This window comes from Larimichthys crocea, chromosome XVII (genome assembly GCF_000972845.2).
Source record: "Larimichthys crocea isolate SSNF chromosome XVII, L_crocea_2.0, whole genome shotgun sequence".
Lineage (NCBI taxonomy): Eukaryota > Metazoa > Chordata > Actinopteri > Sciaenidae > Larimichthys > Larimichthys crocea.
Genome location: NC_040027.1, coordinates 9,053,296 through 9,075,904, shown reverse-complemented (window position 1 = coordinate 9,075,904; position 22,609 = coordinate 9,053,296). Strand labels below are relative to the sequence as shown.

The 22,609-nt window shown below is 41.7% G+C and overlaps 1 protein-coding gene across 2 annotated transcripts in view; it reads left to right on the top strand.

The window, feature by feature from the left end:
* The first annotated feature begins 211 nt into the window (after positions 1-211).
* The window catches only part of LOC104926358 (BMP/retinoic acid-inducible neural-specific protein 3), a 53,810-nt gene continuing 31,412 nt past the window's right edge, over positions 212-22,609 (top strand). The window contains exons 1-2 of one of the 2 annotated variants that reach the window (XM_027290479.1): positions 212-251; positions 21,847-22,221. In XM_027290479.1, the coding sequence (XP_027146280.1) occupies positions 21,998-22,221 (224 nt within the window). In that variant the 5' untranslated portion in view covers positions 212-251; positions 21,847-21,997. Of the gene's footprint in view, positions 252-7,330; positions 8,380-21,846; positions 22,222-22,609 lie in introns of those variants that run through there. The other variant, XM_019266922.2, reaches the window with a different exon arrangement.

Below are 22,609 nucleotides of genomic sequence, written 5' to 3'. Positions count from 1 at the left end.
GTTCAGAGGCTTAGAGCTTTAAGGATACATCTCCAAAGATAGTTTCATCCTCCTCTTTTTGTCTTAATAATGCAAAATGACAAAAAGATGTGCATACAAAACATAAAATGTAAATATTTCAGTATTTAACAGTTATTCCCCTCTCATGCCCAAGTACTTTTTGAATGATTACTTTTACCTTGTGTTCTAACTGAGATGTATTTATGTTGCAGGAAAACCAGAACAGTGTTCAATATTCAGTAGATGATCAGGTAAATATTGGGCACATTGTATTCATTCGACTACAAGGAACAGTGCAGGAAGTGAATGACAATGTCGTGGTGTGTATATGAGCTAAATCACCCGAGTATTACGTGAATCAACATTCAAATATACCAAAGGATTTTATTTGAATACAAATATAATCAGCAATATTGTTTCTACATGCAGTATTTATGAGTGATCAAAATAGAAGTGACTGACTTTTGCTCTCTCTTCTGATCTGTTCTGCTAAGCTCCGCTATAATTGAAGTAGATCATTTTGGCAGACAGATAAAAAGGGCTTTTATGGCAACGGTAAAAAGTAAAAAACCTAATACTCCGCATAACGTTAGAGGAGTTTGTTTTAGTGATCCTTCAACGGGGAAAGTCAGGCTTTAGTTATGCTTTTAATTTGTGTGTTTAATCAGAAATGTATCAGTTCTGTCCACAGTTTGTCACGTTTCCCTTTTTTTAAATTTAATTTCTCTTTTTTTCTGTCTGCTCATTTTGGTTACTTACTTACTTTTTTTTATCTTTTAATAATGAAGAATAATAAACGCTCTTCATCACAAGGTGGTACAGTATAACTCTGCTGTTCTACTGAGGTTTTTCCAGACTCAAATCATCTGGGCCGGGAGTAACGCGGTACCTGTCGCCCTGTTTGACAAATTAAAACCCCGCCTTAACTGTAACTGTTGACATTGTTACGACTCTACACGGAAACAATAAGTATCCAAGCAGCATCGGTACATTAGGATATTGATTATTCAAATCAGGGCGTATAAAAATCCCTCTATAACACGCTTTAGTGAACACATTCATGACACCCTCTCCTTTCTGATAAAATGGAAGCTGGAGATTTTGACATCTTTAATGACAGAGGAAGATTCAACAGCAGACTGGGCAGACAGCGTACCAGCCAGCTCATCCCTGATAAATTAACTGTGGACAACACAGTGCCAAACCCATCACTGCTTCGACAGCTTAAGTAGTGGTAGGTGTAATAAATGATTCAGTAGTCCCAAGAAGTAGGGTGTCAATTTGTAATGTCCTCCAAATGCCCAACCACCTCTGCCTACAGCCACAGAGCTTACAGATTTGTCTGAAACCAGCTGTAAATTTAATTTTAATGGTGCTACACCTTTCGCTGAGTCATGCACTTTCCCCCTGTTCTCTGCTTTTGCTCGCCCCTCTCTGCTTTTTCCCATCGCTGTCACAAAACGGTCTTTCTCTCTGCCTTGTATTATCTCTGTCAGCAGAGGGCCCATGGATCTATCAGGCCAAGCTGAGAAATACAGATAGTGACAGGGGTAATGTGGACCGGGTCACTTCACATGCCTTAACTTGTCCCAACACTCAATCCTCTGCAAACCACAGGTTGAGAATTTATCTCCACGACTTCCACTCAGCTCTGTGTCATTTGTTTACTCTCTTGTAGCCAAAGCAAAAAGGTTGGATAAGAAGAGAGAAAAAAAGACAAGAAAACCAATTCAATTTTCCAATAGTTGTCATTGTGTGTGCCTTCCAGGGCTAAATAATGAGGAAGGTCTCTGATTAGGTGTCATAAATTCATTCTATTGTCAGTTATGGTCACAGAGAGCCAACTCTCTGCCCTCAGAAGCCGCTGAAACAGAAACATGAGATGATTTCAGAGGCCGGCCCATGGTTTTTGTTGGGACATAATCAGAACTAGATTCCCAAACAATGTTGTTAATCTCATTCAGTTCACATTGGCCCGACGATATGTCTTACAGCAACACAAACTAAAAGTGGTATTATGGATTCCATCGCTCACGCCTCGTGAGGCTTCTTGCCAGCAGGTGAAACAAACCATACGTATCAAAGGAGGCGTGCAGGGAGTTGGTTGGTCTGGCATGGGCATGCAAGCCTTTGATACAGGGACCACTGTTTGCATCCTGAATACTGCCTGCGGTTAAAAACAGACAAACAAACTTTTGTTTAGAAGTAGTTTTCTGTAATAAACAGGATTTTTACATAAACACAAAACATTTGATATGAGAAAACAAATTAAACACAATGTCAGTGATTGTTTTACATATTTACATATTTACTTTCCCTCATTAATTTCCTAGAAAATCATATTTGCTGTTGCAAATTAGTTGTATTTCCAGAAGGCATGTGGGCATACACCAGTCCAACAGTAACCAACAGTTAATTAAAGTGAATTAAATTAATTGACTGATCCTGATGCATAGATACTACAGATACCAGGTCTTGATTTGAGTATCAGTACAGAAAATAACAGAAAACTGATATAGCACCATGAACACATGAACATCTCCCATCTTCTTAATGCTGACTGGAATCTGTGCTGCTGAACATTTTGTTAATTTACCATCAAAAACGTGTTTTAAAACATGTGATTAGGGTATTTACAGAGTAATAAAAAGAAATGCATCATATAATTTTATATTTCACTCTCTCTGGAATCACCCACCCTTAGTGTTAATGATAAATATATATATTTTGATCTTGTTCCTGCTGCAGGCTGAAATTTGTCCATCCAAACCTGCACAACAGATCCAGAATGACACAAAACGCTACACAATACATTATTAGATTTTATTGAAAACCATTAAATGTAAACTGTGACAAGGCTCCCTTAATGCATAGGCATTAACAAAATATTCCATTATGTCAATTAGCTCATTAACTTTAATGCAGCCGTTATCCAATGCAAGCAGCTGTGTTACAGTATGAGAAGAAATGTAAACATTGTGTTGACCTCCATCAGCAGACGCTCAATATTAAAGGACTCAAATCAGGACTGTGGATATCAGGGGGGCTGTTATTGTCAGGGTGTTTATTACTGAGAGATATCGCTGTGGGTGATGTTTCTTTTTGTGCCTTTTGATAGATGAGTCATCTCGTCGTCTCTCTTCGTTTATAGACTAACTTAGGTATAATGTGGCAGTTTACTGATGGCGCTGATTCCTTTGCCACTAAAGTACTCAAATAAAGTCTGCTCCGCGCTGCTAAAGTGCAAAATTACACACTGCTCGGGATAGATGTCTTCGACTCGCGACGGTCATCAAACATTTACATCACAAACACAAAATGCAGGTTCGGCTGCAGTCTGTTTAATGATGCCAACGTGGAGATGAAACCAGGTGCTGTTTGAACAGGTGCGCTGAAACACAGGCTCGTGGAAGCCGCACTGTGTCAGACACTTCACCTCCCAGCACTTATGTCGAGGAGAGGGACTTTCCATCCCATGTCTGGAGACAAATTGCATGTTTGTTCTTTTCCGTCAGCGCTGCGCACACACCACCCCCGAGAAGTAGTCGTGTGGATATGAGTCCCCCCCCCCTTTTTTACAGAGACGAGCTCTGACTGTTGTATTGAAAAGAGGGGGCCGTGCATGCTGGGATGGCCATGGGGGAGTTTTTCGCTTTCATCAACGAGGTCAGCCTCTCAGCAAGAGCTTGTTGCTGCCTGGTAGTTTATCTGCAATACATCATTGGTGATGGATGGGTAATGGAGAAGCCATACCCTTCTCATTCACAGCACTTTATCATTTCTGATAAATCTCCAAGCTATCTGTTCATTGGGTTTCGGTGATAGGCTTCCTCCATGGCAGCATACTCTAGGTATGAAAGCACACTGGTCTCTCCATATCTGGGCTCTCAATTTCCTAGTTTATTTATTTATTTATTTATTTTTCTTGTCTGGAGAAGAACTGAGTGATAATATCTGCACAGTTGAAATGCGTCACTACAAAAATGCATTCCAGCTGTGCTGCGGGTCGTAATTTGTATTTATTTATTTATTTATTATCAGTTTTTTAAAATGTTAAAACTAGGCATGATAAAAAAAAGAAGAGTGCATAAGAACAAGCAATTAGTCACAGCGGGAATTCTTTGTCAAATGTTTATCACGGCTCTGTTTCGGTCACCAGTGAACAGTTTAACAGGGGTAGCCGAAAGTTCAGCGTTTCATCGAAGGGCACTTTGACTTTAAACTTTTTCTTTTCTTTTCAGCCTGTCCAGGGATTTTTGCCAAGAACTTTTCTTTTTTTCCCCCCATTCCTAACTGCAGAAACTTGAACAATAGTGATGGCACCGTTTGAATGTGTGAATGTTGATCCAGAAGAGAGAGACAACACATTAGTTGTGAGTGTGATCTGTGTTTACTGAGGGGTAGACAAAGCAGCTCACCTTCCTCACTACCTCCACTGTTTGTTTTATCAATCCCACAATCCCTCTGAATTAGCGGGCCGCGCTAAGCGCCGAAGCTGCCATGCCATGATAAATATCGTGAATGAAAACACTGATTACTATCGCGGCGTTTACTGTTGTTGCCTCCAGCCGAGAACAAGGTTATCTCTCACCTTCTTTATAACTTTGCCTCCGGTATGAACTTAATTCCTCTTCTCATCAGGGTCATCATTAAGCCTCACATTGGCCATTACATAAAGTGTTGTTTATTGTATAATAAGTACAACAGCAAGGTGCATTTGGGAACTGCTAATGATATTATGAGAAGTTCCGGCAGATTAAAACATTAGCCCTGAAGAGTCTCATTACAGTACGAGTCTTTTTCACCTCCCAGTGAGGAGAAATGTCAATGGGTTTGTTCTGTTCGGGTAAAGGGTAAATAATTATGATTGCTGCTCGTCTTTTAAAGAATTCAAGAGGGGAAGAAGCAGATTTTGCTTTTTGATGAGACAAAAAAAAGTTAAATATTCCTTGAGAGTAGTTTAAAAGTTCCTGCCGTTCATGAACCTTTTGTCCTGGGTGCGCACTGATAAGCATATACCATAATAAACAGGCTATAATGCTGCTGGCACTGGTTTATATTCTAATACCGAATCTGTAGTGCAGCAATAGATAGAAGGCAACATAAGATAGCTTGAGGTAATCTGTATGAAGTATGAGGTGAATTCATCCCATGCACCAAATAATCCTAGCTGTTTTAAATATAGAATAGATAACTGCTGGTCTGATGGTATTCTTGGGGAAATGATAGACGAGCCAAAATGAATGGGCCCTTAGTTGAACAGACCTAAATTCATTTTACAGGCCCGGTGGAATGGAGTTATCTGAATCAACTGTCCTCCATGGCTGCCTGAGGGATATTGGAGACGGCTAAGGTCAAATTATAGGGGGGGGGTTTCAGCTTGTGTGTGACTGTATTTGCAGGAGCCTGACAGTCAGCCAGTCAGCTATACAGTAAGAGCTACCGAGACGGAGCACGGAATGGGGGAAGAAAATTGCAAATCCTATTCTGTATTAAAGTTGCGACTGTCAGAAATGTGAAATCAAACAAGCATGCGAGCAAACCTCCCTGAAAAGAAAAGAAAGGTCACATCTCTGATTCAGGAGTGACTCGTCGCTGACATGGACGTGAACTCCTTTCTGGCATTAGAGAATGAGGAATGACAGCGAAAAAAGGCCAAATATCACACACGACAACGCTCTCTCCGTATTGGACAGGAAAGATTTTCTGCAGCCCCGTCCAGACAGTCACCAAACTAAAAAAGAATGCAACGCTTTCCCAGACACTCCCAGGTCCTTTAATGAGACTGTGCTTAAGGTGTAAATTAGTTACACTGCCTTGCCCGTCACAGACACTGGAGCAGCAAATCCACTGGGTTGCTCCAGTTCCAGCAGACATGATGAAGATCCATTTCATGAACATCACTCATTAATATGCTAATGCTGGTCATTATTGGTTGATAGTGAAATTAATTGAATTACAGTACTTAGCAGGACGTGGCCAAGAAAAAAAAAAGGACACTTTTCTTTTTTTTTTTAGATAAAGAGCCAGAACACATCCAGATTTTTTAGTTTGCTGTCATGTGAGGAGAACATAAAGTAGTTTTTAATCCAAAAAAGTTCAACTTTGATGATTCCACCAGCTCCAAACAGTGTGAGGATGGTTATTCAGAACCATGGACAGCGCCCCATCCATAAGCATGTCATCACCTCCAAACCACAGAGCCGGATGGCTTTTAATATGAATGATGAATGGATCGGGTTCGGGGAACAACGCTGCCGTTTTTCTAATGGAGCACACAGATGGATGGATACACTTAAGGAAGTGGTTAAATTAATGACATTTTTCTAACAAGTTGTCACTTTTTTTCTTGGCGTGGCACCATCCTGATCAGAATTGACAGTTTGGAATATAAAACGGAGTCTGCATCACACCGAATCTGGCACAAATCTCTGCTGGGATGCAACATAAATCAACTTCAGAACCACGGACAGCTACAGTACAGCACGGCATACTAAACGGACACCGGAACACACCGGGAACTGGGCTAATTAGCACCACACTGAGGCTGCTGCGTCTGTAGAATTCCTGAAGAAGACCTGATTGCTTTCACACATTCATTTCTGCTGTTTCTGGGTAGATTTCCTTTCTTTAAACCCGACAGTTAACAAATGACCCCATGATGAAACAGCCTAACCCTTTACAAATAGCCACATTATCAGTATTTATGGCACATTTCACATGGAATTACTACAAATGCAATACATGAACGTGAATTTGTGGACATTAAATATAAAATATTGACTGGAAATAGCCACCATGGACTTTAGAACCTACTCACTTGTATTTCAGTTCAGACTCTCTTCTTACCACTCCTCACTACGTATTAATTATTCCTGCAGAGCATAGAGAGCCAATGGAAGACAAGAGAATCTGCCTTGAGCTGGTCACTTCAGATCCTCCACACTCTGATCAGTGCAATCTGAAATGAAATCAGGTGCAGGAGCATACAGTTTAACAGAGCTGATCCCTGTTACTATAATATGTGCTGTCACGGTCATTATGAAAATGTCAACATCTATCTGTTCACTCAGTGGCCAGAGTCTCTCTCTGCTTTTCATTCTTCTTTTTGAGCAGAGCTGTGCTGGTGTAATGACTCATGGTTCATGCATAGGCATGCTCCACAAGACAAAACCAAAGAGGATTAGACATGATGCTCAACACCTCTGCTCTCCTGTGACTAATGTGACAGCTCAGACAGATAAGGACTTAAATGTTGACGTCCTCTCCAGCGTTTTTTTTTTTTTTTTTGGAGTGGACCAGCCAAGCAGTTATGGGGGGTATTCAATTACTTCCAATGCCCGTGTCTTTATAAATAACTGCGGCATTAAAAGAACTGAATTGGGGCATAAAGTTAATGACAAGAGTGTCATTTCGCTCAGTGCACACCAGCGCCTTTCATTTAAAGTGAGAAGGAGACTGTTAACCAAAACGTTTGTTATCATTCTCACCACGTCGCCCATGCTTATATCCCAGCCTCCTCTGGCAGCTATTACAGAGGGCTACTTGTGTCTTAAACATGTGACTAAGTGAGAGAGGGGCACACAGGGGGAGAGCTGAGGCGCCCAATGCCTGTTATGTTGCTGCTGGGCGCCTACCTACAGTTTCCCTACAGGATCCGGCTCCTGCGCTCCGTGCGCTGTCTCCACACAGCCGATGCGGAGTAGGCGGGTCAGGTAGAAAAAAGAAAAAGCAAAAGACGCTGGGGTGGAATTCATAACGGGATATTTAACCATCATCGTGGGGCGGCTGTCTGCGTCCCCCCCTCCCACCACACACCCCAGTATCCGCATTCCGTCGCATCTGTCCGACGTTGGACCCCGCCGGTTTGTGGCTGAAACAAATGCGCAAACGCGTCTTTTTAATCTTCTAATCGACAGCCCCTTTGCGCTCCTTGAGTCTCTCCTCCTCCTCCTCCTCCTCCTCCTCCTCCTCTTACTCGTCTGTCCTTCTTGACTACATCTCCTGCTGGATGATTTCATTTTGTAAAGTCATTATCCCCAGAAAGGTCAAAGCCTCTGCTTCCAGGATCGTTGAATTACACTGGGATAAAGCGACTTTTCACCCCCTCAGCGAAAGTTTCTCACTGGTGTAGAACCGTGCGACGGATTGGTCTGGAGCAGCGATCTTCACCGGCCACTTTTGCCTCTTTCCCGGATCCCTGAGTGTGTACTGTGTGTGAATTTTATTTTTTTTATTTTTTGGAGCGCTGTTGTTTTTCCCGGAGTTGCTATTGAATCCCGACAAACTGTGAAATGAGTTTCTCTACTGAGTCACCGAGATTCAGCGAGGGAGAATGGGAAATACTGAGTTAAACTTTATCTTCTGTTCCAAACCGCGGTGAGTTCCTTGTATTTATTCATATTTATGTAATATTCTGTCAAATCCTGACGTGTCAGTATAAAACAGCATGCTTAAACATCTATAAAAACCTACCTGTGGATGATTTCTGCCTTTTGTATTATTATTTCTGAGAAATAGCCACATAGAAGCTGTAGCCTGGATAGCACTAAAAAAAAAATCTGCTGTGCTGTATGAAGTGCTCTCTGAGGCTTGACCACAATGCAAGCTAGAAACTCCCACAGAAACACACACCTTGCACACACACACACACACACACACACGCATGCAAACGCACAGACGTCAAGACGTCCATGGCTGCTGCTTTCAGGACAGCATGCACAATATTGCTTTTTCATGCACACATGATGCACAATCAGACTCAGATTTTGCCTTCATACCAGCCCCTGACACAGAAACACACACACACACACACACACACACACACACACACACACAGTGCTACCCTTTCTCTGCCTTTCTAACAAACATCTCTAATCTATATTCCTTAGGGTGTATTGGCATTCTCGCCTGCAGAGGATCAGATCTCTAACACTGATGTGTGCACAGAGCACGGTTTGCCATGCACCAGCGAGGCAGGAGGGGAAAATAAAAAATAAAAAAAACAGCTCGCTCTCCAAAAAATAGAGATAGAAAAAAAAAAAAAGTCCCACTGATTTCATAATTATATAGTTCACCCTGAAGCATCGCCCTCAAAGAAGGCACATGAGTCAGGGCAGCCTTATGGGATCATCGGTGGAGGCTCTGATAATGAGCCAAATGCCCTCAAAGAAAACAAACATTTTATGCATGCAATCATGCTGGCCCAAGGGCAGGTTGGGGTACGTGCTATTTGTAGTGTTTTTGAATTTAACTTCATATTAAAGCAGAGTGAATAACCCACATCAGTGACAGGGAGGGAGTTTTGTAGCTGCGCTGCAAGAAAAAAAAAAAAAAAAAAAGAGCAGTGAATCACTGCTGTAATTCTCATTGCCACTTGCCAGTGTTAGGCACAAGTGCCAAAGCCTCAGACTTTTTATAGGGCCACAACAGGGCCACTGTTCAGCTGTGTCCTCATCTATCCTGGGAGACTGGTGAACCCGAGCGTGTCTAGGCCTGAAAGGCACACTGTCTCCTCCCATGAAAAGGGTGATTTCTCTCCTTGTATCGCTCACCTGCCCCACAAAGAAAGAGAAGAAAGTTCAACACATTTCTGCATCTTAGCCAGGCTACGTGTTCATGTGTTCGAGCACGAATTAGTTTTGTAACGGCGTCAGTGATTAGACCAGCTGACTGTGATGGACACACACCTGAAATGAGTCAAACTGAGCTTGAAAAACACTTACACAGCGACTGTGACTGAGCAGGGAGCCATCTATAGGCTTCTAGACTAACACCAACAGGAGGAGTTACACGCCTGAGAGGGCGCCTTGTTCTTTACAGTTTAGCATTAGCTGCCTGATAGGGTTGGGTGAGGCGTCATACGTAGGTGGAGGGCTGGGGAAAGAATGGGACAGGAGGGAGGACACGAGAAGGAACCTTTCCACCCCTCCACCCACAGCCACTGTAAACACAGCACAGGAGAATGACAAGGCTGTGTGGAGTAAATGCCGCTTGATGCAAAATTGTTCTTGGTAACTTAGCTTTGGGTTAGACAGGGGTGGGCGGGTGGGTTGGGACGTGGTGGGGGCAGAATGCTAACAAGTGTTCGACTTAATGAATGAGGGCCCTCGCTGTGTGAAATACCACCGCAGTGTATTTGATCATAACAGCTATTTGCAGGCAAGTGGGAGTTGGAAGAGGGAGGCAAACATGAAGTCTGAAATAAGAAGATAAGGCACCGAAAGGCAGGAAGGGAGAAAGAAAGAGAAACAAGAGCCCGGAAAACGATTGCCTGTGCAGGTTTTTCTGTATTTTGGGGTCAATTCTTTTTTTTTTGCCACGATCTGCTCACTATCCACAGCCCATTATTTTATGATAATGAGCAAACCGTGGAAGTTTGACTTCAATCTGAAACGATGGAGAAGAAAGAGTTTGGAGGGAGAGAAGGGAAAAGAAGAAGACATGAGAATAAGGCAAAAGAGGAGAAAGTCATGAATCTCTCAGATTAGTGCGACCGGGGTATTAAACTAAAATCTCTGTGAGGCAAGTGGTAATTGAATGTTGAGTCTGAACATATTCTGTAACACACACACACACACACACACACAGACACGGACATGAAACTGCTCTTACAGCAAATTTGCAGTCCGTCACAAAAAGTCATTTCCATTTTATGTTTAACAAATCAAGTGCATAGCTCTCACTAAGACAGGAAGCTGCCTGAACTGTCGTAACCATGGATAAGACCATACTGAGCATGACAAAACCCACCTGAATGTACCTCTGAAACTCCATACCAACCAAATTATTGTCACGGAAAATCATGGTTAAAGCTGCCTGTGAACAGATGAAGTCAGGGATCAGACAGAAATGAATAACTGCTGATGCCTTTTAAAAAAAAAAATCATAATAATCATAAAATCACAGTCATTTAATCCTAAAATAGATTCAATCTTTCAGAAACTGTCTACTCATGTAGGTGTGAATGCTCAGTACATCAGTACATCTGGTTCAAATAGCCTCGTCTCACCTGCACCAAGGCCTCGAGCCCCTGTCTGCTGTGATACACAAATCTGCACACTATTCATTTTAACCCTCAGGGTTGCTTTTGCAATCGTGGGCGATTGTTATGACCAAACACAGGTTCACACAAAAATCCAGATTTCTCATGCCGGGTTGGTCATTTCTTCCAGACAGTGATGTTTGAGGTGGCTGCTCATGTCTTGTTGTATGTTTGATCATGGCGCTCTTTAAAAGGTGCAGTGTATGAAACTTTGGGGCTTTATTTTCAGAATAAGACACACATGGAATATAATATTCCTAACTATGTTTTCATGCATGTATGAGCATGCATGTATTTTCGTTTCTAAAAAATGATCCTTTTATATTCACTGTGAGAGCAGGTCCTCTTCCATATGGAAACCATGTTTCTACAGACTAAACTAAGCACGGACTCTGGACAGGGCCCATACAGAGTTTGTTTCTCCTTTACACCAAGAAGGTGAGGGTGATGTGAGGAGACTAGAATGCAACAAGAAGACCACTAGATGCAACTAAATTCTACACACTGGACCTTTAAAGGACGACATATGCGCATGTGCGACGAATCCAGCTCATTCTGCTGCAGACACCCCCAAAAAAACCCACTTTGTTAAATCCATTGCAAAACTTTCTCAGCTCCTTCCAACAAGTTTAACCAATACTGGCACTGCAGTTTTCCAGGTGAAACTTTGTTTGGATAGTCCGCCTATCGATTGTCGATTCATAACATCCCAACAGCTCATGAGTTGAGTTTGAACATGATATAACACCAGCTTCCAGGGTATCTGTTAAACATGGACAGACAAGTAAAACAGCTGAAATGTGACAAATACTCTATGAACTAAATAAAGTGTTTCCTATATCTGCAGTTCTGCTGACAGACAAACAAACGGCATTGAAAGCTTAACCTCCATGACAGAAGTAAATATACAGTGCTGAATAGCAGTCTCCAAAAAAGTGCAAAAGGTTGAGCTCAGGACAAGTTAAAAAGCACCTTTCGAAATACACCCCGTGCTTTCTGCATTTCCCAGCCTTCCTCTTCTGCAGTGAAAGGCAGTGAAGGGAGAATGGTAGAGAATAATGTCTAATTTGTTCCATTTGTGGGTATTCAAAGGAGCCAGCGTGGCAGTGGAAGGCACAAACAAAATAAAGAAAGGGCCAAAGAAAGAGTGAGGAGGGAAACAGTCCCTTTTAATTTAAGAGCAACCTTTGTCCCTGTTTGCACAAGGCCACCAGCAGAAGAGCTCTATTTGTGCTTTACTGTGATTTATAGAAGCCTCCCTCTCTGTATGTTCCCGGCCACTCAGTGATATGCAGCCATATAAAAATGTGCAAGAAATAACTTTACAGTCTGGGTAGCAATCATTAAGGCGACTTTTCCCCTGTTTGCTTTCAACTTCATTTTTTTTTTGTGTACTATAGCTTTTAATGATTTACTGCAACGCCCCTGTGGATTTAAGAAAATGCACACTTAGTTTTAACTTGTTAACACACACACACATGAGCACACGCACAGACACTGATGGACACCGCAAGCTCTGTGATTGATTGAATCTGTCTAAATAATTAATGTCCAATCACTGCCGCGGCCGTGGAGGAGAACAAAATCACACATACTCTTACAAACACACACACACACACACACACACACACACACACACACACACACTCACACACTCCTGCTACTTACATAGTTATATTGATTGTCAACACTCGGAAATCAAGGTTTGTTTGGAATTGATTTAAATGAACCAGGGGCAACTTTTTTTGGATTTGTTTTTTCATCTGTGCATAATGCTGATTATCTGTGTGTGTGTGTGTGTGTGTGTGTGTGTGTGTGTGTGTGTGTGTGTGTGAAGCGACCACACTCATTGTTATCTATCTTCAGTAATGAATCGTCACTGTACAAACCATAAACAGAGGGTTTGCTGCGTTTGTGATCTTGCTTTTGTGAGACTTTGGGATTTGTTGGCCTGTTCAGCTTCAGTGCTGGCCTGAAAAAGATGTCTGCCGTAGAGTTTCTCCCGCCTTAACAAGCCACTGTCTTATTTTGTAAATAGTGGCAGTAAGATTTCAATGTGATTTTTACAGAGGCGCAGTTTCTGATGTGACGCACGCTTGGGTTCCTTTAAATAGAAGCGGACACTATAACGAACTGCACCGCTGTAAAGTCCCACAGCGCGTTTGTGGCAGCAGCTCTTGTCGGTTTATTGGTTTATCTGCTATCTGGCTCCCTGTTGACCGTCCGCTTTCATCTCATAAGCAGAAAACAGAGATTTCAGACTGTTTGGAATTCGGTCGAGAGCGTAGCAAACAAATGTAGAGCAAACAGATTTAGCACACAACTCGCTTAAACAGTGCTTAACCCCAGTGTTCTGTTTGGGGCCTTGGACAGCCCAGGACAGAAAATAAAATAAAACATCCTTAACATTGTTTTATGAGCTTGATGCTTTATACCTGATTTTGATGACTGACAACTTGTTTCAGAAAGTGACTTCTGTTTGGAGTCTCAGACTAAAACGAGGTTAAGCACGACTGAGTTTTATAAGCTCTATATCTGTGATTGATGATCACAATACCTTTTACACAGCAGAACACTCTGGGGCCTAATTGACCCAAAACATTAATAAAGTCACTATGGATGATACCAAACTGTCTCTGGCAGCCACAGGGAATATACAGTATTATGAATGTGACATAAGAAACATGATATATTCTTTATTTGCTGTAATGAGTTAATGTTGTGTTCTGTAGTTCATCAGCTTCAATCAACAACAAGAATTAAACAGCAAAGTATGCAATTTATCCAAAACCTCTAGAATGACACACACGGTGAAACATCAGGATGAGAAATGAATCTGTTTTATGAATAAAGTTTAGTTAGGCTTGGGCAAAAAAAAGAAATGTCCATAGAAAGAATGGAAAGATCAGGCGTCATACAGGTTTAGTTGAGGCTGTCCACCTCCCTACACAGACTGTCACTGTATATCAACATCACCTTCAATGACTTGTGACATGGCCGGGAAGGGAATATAGCTATGAATATGTGATATGAATGTATATGTCTCATATTCTGAATATGTGAAAAGTATGTTCATGTTAGCCTGCCACCATCTCAGGGTAGTATATAGTATCATATACATGAAGAAACCAAACCTTGCATATACCATGTATGAATACATTAAATTAAATAAAGGGAATAATTCATTAAGAAGAAACATAATAATCTTCCCCCCTCCTTTCTTCCTCTCAGTCAATATGTAGAAATGTCTTCAATAACTCTTTTTGTTAAACAAACATTTGTTGAGAGAGGCTAATTCTTTTAATGTCACCGATAAGCGTTGTAAAATGAAACCAGGGGGGATGGTGAAATTTTTCATTTATGTGACATATTTTTCAGCAGGGGGGTCTGGGGGTACTATCGAATGGTAATTCTATTTCCAGTGTTAAATATAAGTAATTTTCACATGCATTGATAAAATGCCATAAGGGATGGAAGAAGGGATGACCATTTTAGAAGAGGGATGATTTTGACCATTTTTCCCCCAGGGGGGATGCCATCCCCCCCCCATCCCCCCTCAACTCGAGTACTGCCGATAAGAAAACATTTAGAAGTAAAGATCTGGTTGATTTTGCACTTATTACTTATTATTATTGCAAATATGAGTCTATAGCAACCCAAACAATAGAGGAGATACAGCCATTTTCAATAAAAGACAAAGTTTAAGGAGTTTGTAGTTTGTGTATCTGCATTCATTACAGAGGCCTCTTTGAAGTCTCTTTGTTTGTTGACTTAACTAAAGCTAATTTACATACAAAGAAGATTATGAGAGATGAATATTGCAGCCAAGTCATCAAACTTCAAGTCAGGAAATATTAAACCGACCGAGTACATTTGCATGAGATTCTGCTTCTTAGTGTCCACCTAAAGATGACGGTGTTACATTTTTAGGAAATCTGTTTTTTGGGGGGATGAGGGAAAGGGATTTTTTTTTCTTTTCTTTTTGAAAACTGTCCGTCACTAAATTAGATCCACAACGTCTCCAAGAGGCTCCAAAGTAAATTTAGCTGTCCACAAAACACTGACACAACAGAACATCACACACTTTCATTCGACCTTCCCCGCAGCAGCCTGGCTGTTCATGCATTATTGCTTTGAGTCTTCTTGTTGGATGGTTCTATATGCATGTTTATAGATCTGCACACGTGTGTGTGTGTGTGTGTGTGTGTGTGTGTGTTTGGTGCGCTCAGGCTCATGCATGTGTTAGCTCATACATAGCGACATCTCTTTTAATGTCTTTTGATGTCGTCTTCCCAGCACACCCAGGGAGCTCATCCTTTTGTGTTTGTTTGTAAGACAGCCGGATGAGTGCAACTGGCAGTCATACATTATAATTTCACAAAGGCTGTGTTTTACCCGTGGCGCTAGTATGAGAGGTATTGTTGACAGTTGTAGGAGGGAAGATAACTGGGTTAATTAGGGCCAAAAACCTCATTAGTCAGCACAGAGGGGAAGATGTAAAGTTTATCAGTTCCTGTTTCCCCTACTTTGAGGATGGTTTTGGGGCTGGCTCGCAGACAAGTTACAAAGTGGATCCTGTTGGAAAAATTCTAATGAAATATTTTAAATAAATCCCCCTCCCTGCCTCCCTCCCTGGGCCCCCCTGCAAAGCGAGCGCCCCGCTTCCATCGTTTCAAATGTGTTCAAAGTGTGAGATATCACAAAAAGAGACTCGTTTCAATTTGCATACTTGCAGTGCCAACAAAGAGGATCTGCTCTGGAGAGTGTTCCAGTCATGGATATGGACACACACATATGCAGTCATCTACACACACACACACACACACACACACACACATGCATACACACACATGCATACACACAGAGCTCAGGTAGGTGACCGTTACAGCTCTGGCATCCCTACAATAAGCGAGCAGATGTTTAGGGGCTGAATGCTCTGCTTTGTCCCAGTCTCCAAAGAAAACGGCTGCTGAAATTCTCAAGAAAGATTAGGCTCAGGGAGTTCCCACATCTCATCAAGCTTAGTGTATCCTCCAAAAAACCAGGGTGAGACTCCCAAGATCCAACTCTGCAGACAGTAGCCAGGCCTAAATCTCTGGAGGAAACATGTCATGTTGGCACAAAGTTACAGGAAGTGTTGCAGAACAACCTGAAAGAAACGCAGCAGGGATTTTTATAAAGACAGATAAAACCATTCATTACGAGCGCCGCAGATTGGTAGGAAAGGCCAATAAATAAGCTTATTTCAGGATTATCTCTTTAGCAGAATCAATTGAGATATTAACTCAAAGTGGCAGCACTGGCAATTTACTTCATTTAGCTCAAGACGTCTTTGAATCAATCGGATAATTTCAAAACAAGCGCTGAATAATGTTAAGAATATCAGCAATCATGGCTTCTATCAAATTATCTATTTTCTGCTGAGCGACACACTGAGCATTTTATTTTCCCAGAGGGTTTTAAATTAAAAGATTTTAACTGCAGGAACACCACAATTATATAAAAATATATATAATATAATATTATTATTTGAATGCTTCCTTCTTGATCATTGGTCATATAAAAAGTGGCAAAAACAAAGAGAGTTGTGATTTCACGCAGAGGTTCCAAACAGCCGGAGGACATACCAGACCCACACTGTGCATGTGTCACACCTTAATGTAACCACCAGTAGTCCTTGTAATGAAAAATGTCTTCTGACTCACTCTTTTTTTTTTTAACATCATGCCCTGAGGGGGAACATTTCCAGATATGTTTTCAGTCATGGGCATCTTGTTTTTTTCCTCTCTCTCTGCTTGACCGGTGGTTTTCCTGTTTTTAAATTAGAAATTATCCATGAATGAAATTGTCTGTCTCACCAAAATCTACTGTAGACATTATGTAGTTTTACTGGACCGACATGCAAATATAGTTTGAGATGTTTTAAATGCATTCATTTTGAAAAAAAAAATAAAAAATGTGACAGGTGCAAAGTATATATTTTGCTCATGAGGGGAAAAACCAGCCGGGGTTTGCAGCAGCCTTCGCTCTGCCATTGATCCGTGGGGCGTTTTGGTCAAGTAATGACGAGACATAAAACCTTGCATACGACGCGGAGCCATCACAGATGACTTGTTAAGTATTTCTGCAGCTGAGGTATTTGATATTCAGTGGTGCTTACTGAATATAGCCTGTCATTATGATGGGCAGTGGGCGTAAAAACGTTGTAGAGTTTGATCCAGTGTTGGCTGTACTTCACTCGAATGGCCATTTGTTCAACACCCTCCTTTCTCTATCGAGCTGGCAGAACAAAAAAAAACAGACTTCCAAATGGATATTTCTCCCCTGCAGGAACAAACAGGACCTTGTCTTTAGTGTCATTTAAAAGATAAATTGCGATCTCTGGGCTCGACGAAATGTTCTACGTTTCTTGTTCAGATGCGATGGTCATTTTTTAAAAACGTATAAAGAAAGATTGTTTGTCACATGACAAGGCTGAAGTGATTGTGCATGAAGGCGCATGCTGACTGTGAATTTCGCCAGAGAGACGTTTTGAAACCTTGTGGGGGGGGCAAGGAAAGGAAAACATGCTTCTGAAAAGCTCATACCGTTTCTAATTTAACTTAAAATGATGATTACCTCGGTGCTCTGAGAATACGTCTGTCGATGTTTTTATAATCTGGAAGGAGATTGTGAAAAGATTAGCAAAACAAAACAGTCACTTGATGGCTCAAATGAATCTACATGGAGATATACTATATGAGGCCACATCTTTGCATTTCATGGATATTATTCTTGGCGTTTGCCTGTACAGGGAACGCACACATCCTCATTACATTCATGTGTGGGGAAAATCTGCCCCCCCCCACCCCCGTCATTTGCACTTTCCTCACAATTCCTTTGAGGACCTCACAGGAACAAACATAGCTTTCATTTTATACGGAGGTTTCAAACAGCCCCGGGTTATTGCTGGCCCACGTTGTGTGAAATCATATTTGAGTGGAACTACAGGGGCCTTGGTGCTCGTCTACTGCTAGAATTGAAAATTCCTCCTCGTTGTACAGCCCAACATTTGATTTGTTGTTTCTAGATTATGCGATGGCTTGCTGCCCTGAAGGAGGAGCATTTTTTAAACATTGTCTGATGAAAAGCAGCGTTTGCATAAGGTTGCCAATGTGACATGATGCCCCATAAAGTGAAAATGGCGTGTATCTGATATCACCCAGGCGTCTGATAACAAAGGCTTAGCGGATGGCTTTATTTGTGTGACTATGTGATTATAAGGTTGGTGCAGACAATTAATATTTACTGACAGGACTGTCATAGCAAGTGTGTAACAGACAAACAAAGAAGAAGGAGGATGGAGAAGCAGGAGTGGGCAACAGGGAACAGAGAAAGCCCAGTGTTTTCCTGCATCAGCTTTTTGGACAGCTGCCTGTTGGATGATAGGATTAAAGAGTCTTTTAATATGACCTCTGTGCTGTATTTTGATATTAACATGCCACACTGTCCCCTCTAAGATAGGTCACTTTATACACAACATGCATCATGTAAAGCAAGGCAGTGCAAGGAAGCCCAGGGTAGTTTTGTATCCAGCAAACAAAGACGTGCTTGTAACTTTTCTGAGGCCACTTGTATTGCAGCATAGACACGGTGTCATACTTTATAATGCAGAAACTTGTACTCAGACCTGACACTATACGGCAGTAAGCCACAACTTCAGTGTCAGATTTTGTCAAAACAGCCATAAAGTGCGACTGAGCTCGCTGTGCGGCCCTCCGCTGCTGAAGGAACAGAGAGAAAAGTGCGATTCTCGAGCTTGAACAGCGAGCTGAAGATAACAGAGAAGCTGGGAAGACAGAGGTCCTCCCGTCTCCGTGTGAATAAACTATTCAACACTGCTGCAACGAGAACAGACATCGCTGAAGGACTCATTCACAGTTTAACTGCATCAACATGAAGAGAAGTTTGAAGAGAATTGGGGAGAATTTGCACCATTTCAGTGTCGGGTAACTTTATTTCTGTCAGTCGTAGTGTTCTGCAGGATTGTGCCACATTCATACACGCTGTGCATGAGATATACATGAAGTGTACATATCAATACTGCAGGCTTGAAACTGACCCGAGTCAGACAGCAGGTGCACATATTACAGTTATAGTGGTGATTACGATCTTGCAGAGTAGACCGGTTGGTGTTGACAGTTGGGATATAAAAAAAATATGGTGTGTGATTTTATTTTTATCGTAATCATTTCCCTTCTGATCAAGTTTCTGCCCATTTTGCACCAGTAAGATTATTACGAACGGGCGGTTTTAACGGCGGGAATCAGAGCGGATGAATGACTGAATGTCTCTGCAGAGATCCCACAGTGTGATTCTCTACAGGCGGGGTTAGGGTGAGACACAAAAATGAGAGTTTGAACACTGACTTGGATTAGGGACTTTATCTTTTAAGACTTTAAGGTGTATTTGAGACTTGATAGCGAAAATATTGAGCTTTAATTAAATGAAACACTCAAGTGTCACTTCAGTTTTGATCTTGGGGATTTGTGCAAATCCTATTAAGCACCTGGAAAACCTTGGGTTGGATCGTGTCTTTTGCTTTTTTCTAATGATCTGAAACCTGACTTGGACATACCATCAGGTATTGTGTACTTACAGGTCTCGGGTGGTACTACTGCACACGTGACAAAAAGTAAACACTTTCAGAGTGAGCTGTGTGAGGACTAGTTTTCTCCAAATAAATTGAAAACGGCGTGATTTATGAAGCGAAATTAACAAACAACCTTTCAATTAATAGCACACTAGAAAATAAAGACCGATGTACAAACGCACACACACTGTCCCAAGCACATTGGAAGCCCTAAGACTCAAATCAATTTCCAGCTCATCTCGTCTCATTAGAACTGTTAAATTAAAGTCCTGAACTTTCAATAATCAACCGTCATCTCCGCCCGCCGTCTGTGGATGAACACATAATAGTGTTTAACATCACATTTTAAATCTGTCTCCGCTGTCTCTGTCCACCTCCAGCTGTTGTGCGCTCTCCCCATGCCGTCTGCTGTGTTGTCTGGGAGTTTCGAAAGCCCCACACACGTGCACACACCCACACGGTCGGTCATATGGCTGAGTTAACTTGACAGATTGTCATCAGAATACTGTAATGGGACTCAAACCCCACTACACACCAACACACACTCACACCGACACACAGAAAATCAGTGTGTCACTGCGGGGGAGATGATTGACGGGGCTGGAAATGGTGATGGAAACTAATGTGAGCCCTGGACAGTACTCAGAACAGCATGTCGTCTGATAAAACACAGCAACTGAGACTTTTTTAAACAAAAAATAGTGTGTGTAGTTTTTTTTTTTCTTTCCTGACTCTGAATAGATGCTAAGAAAGCGAGCGGTATGATGAGTATAATTTTGAAAAAGCAGCACAGCAATTACTCGCTGCATTAACGGGATGATTTCACAGTTACAATCCTAACTTTCACAATAATTAATGATTAGAAGCATCATTTTAAAAACATTCACACCAGGCAATACTTTAAAATATATTAAACATCTTTGAATCACAGAACGAGAGTTTAGCAGAAATATGTAAGATTATTAATCACGTCTGCAAAACTTTTCCCTTTTTCACCCAAATTAGTTTTTTTTTTGTCTCGCATATGGAAATCCAAACTCACAGGAAGCGATGGGACATGATGGATGTGAATTGTTCTGTCTCCAAAGACGGATTCATAGCACGCCACCGTGCATTTAACTTTAGAGTGCTGTGATTTTCATTTTATTTTATTTACTCATTTCCCCACCAGCCCCTAAGAAAACCATTTTTAGTTCTGAAGGAGCGTACACCCTAAAAAAATAAAGGTTAGAACCTGAAGTGGTTCTTCATGGTAATGCCACAGCAGAACTTAGTTTTGATTCTGCAAGAACCCTTTTACCAAGAACCATTTGCAGAATTTAATGTAAAAAGTATTTGTACTTGAGTTCATTTAAGGTGGAATATAATAATTTAAGGTAATATCTAGTCTTACAACATTGTTACTTTCAAAAATGTAGTGAAGTTATTAAAATAATCCTCCAAACATGCACCGGGGTCTCAAAATCAAGTCTAATTTCTTGCGTTGTTACTCATATATCTGATACGTGATAAGCACTCACAGGAAATGGATGCTCTGCAACATTTCCACGCATTGCGATCGTGACTGATGCTGATGACATTCTGGTGACATTCTCTCCAGTTTGAGCGCTTTAGACTAATCCGGATCAAAACAAGAGTGAGGCTGCCCTTCAATCTTCAAACCTGTTCACAGAATGAAGAGTCTTTGATCAAGACACTTAGCTGCACTTTGCTCTCGATGAGTAGAGCTCGCATGGCATGATAATATGAAAATTTGGATCACAACTAAAGAAGAAGATATTTCAGAAAGTGTGAATTGTTACCTCTGTGTTTCAAAGTTGAGTCAAGGGTTGTTTTGTTCACAATGAAAAAACTACAGTAGTAGTGGCCTGGTGTTCAATTAACACGTTGTTTGAACACATTTGAGAAGCTGCTGTCAGATTATTTAAACTAATCATCAGGAACATGAATTTCAGGAATGGGTAAATCTTCAACACAAAGGGATTGTGTAGTTTACTGACACGTATCACAGGACTTTGATGTGATGAAATTGCCTGAAAGAATTAAAAATTAAAGCATTATTGCTTCTCCGTGGATCTGTTAAAGTCTGAAGTACTGTATGTAAGCGTCCTGTCTCTTGAATGTGGGTGTTTGCAAGTATCCTTATCTGCCTTTGTGGTTTTTTCTTCAGGTGTTCCGGGGGCGTTGAGGTGATGCAGGTCCCCCGGTCATCCAAGTGGAGGAGCCAGCTAATGATGAGTGGCTTTGGCTGCTGCTGAACATCCCCCCCCACCTCCACCATCACCACCACCCTCATCCCTCCCTCGCTCCCTCCATCTCTGATGGCTCTATGGGGCGTCATCAGCCTCAGCCTTCACTGCTGGGTGTGTTTACGGTTTGCGGTAATAGTAGCAGCAGCAGGAACAGCCAGCCTCCCCAATGACAAGCCCGGAGGCCCCCTGGACTGGCTGCTCTCGGATAAAGGGCCCTTCCACCACTCTCCCGAGTACATCGACTTTGTGGAGAAGAACCGGCAAGGCTTCTCCACCAGATATAAAATATACAGGTGAGTCATGACTGCAGCATGAAGAGGCACTTCACACTGCATCAACTACTGCTACCAAATGACATGCAGCCCTGTTACACAGTCTGCACGATTATTCTTTGAAAGATCAGCTGTATGTAAATACACACGCATAATGCGATTATGTTCTTGTGTACTTTGTCCTTAGCGACAGCCTAGAGAAACGCCTGAGATATAGAGTTATGGCCAAATGCATGCAAGTGCAATGCTGAACTGCCAAAAAACGTATCCCCTATGTTCTTGGGGAGAACATAGGGGCTTAGTGGAGAGCTGGTGGTGCCAGAGCCACCACATATTCTTCAGAAACCCGTGGATGATGTCATGGATACTACTTCCATGTGTGTGTAACCTCATAAAGCCTGTCGCCTGC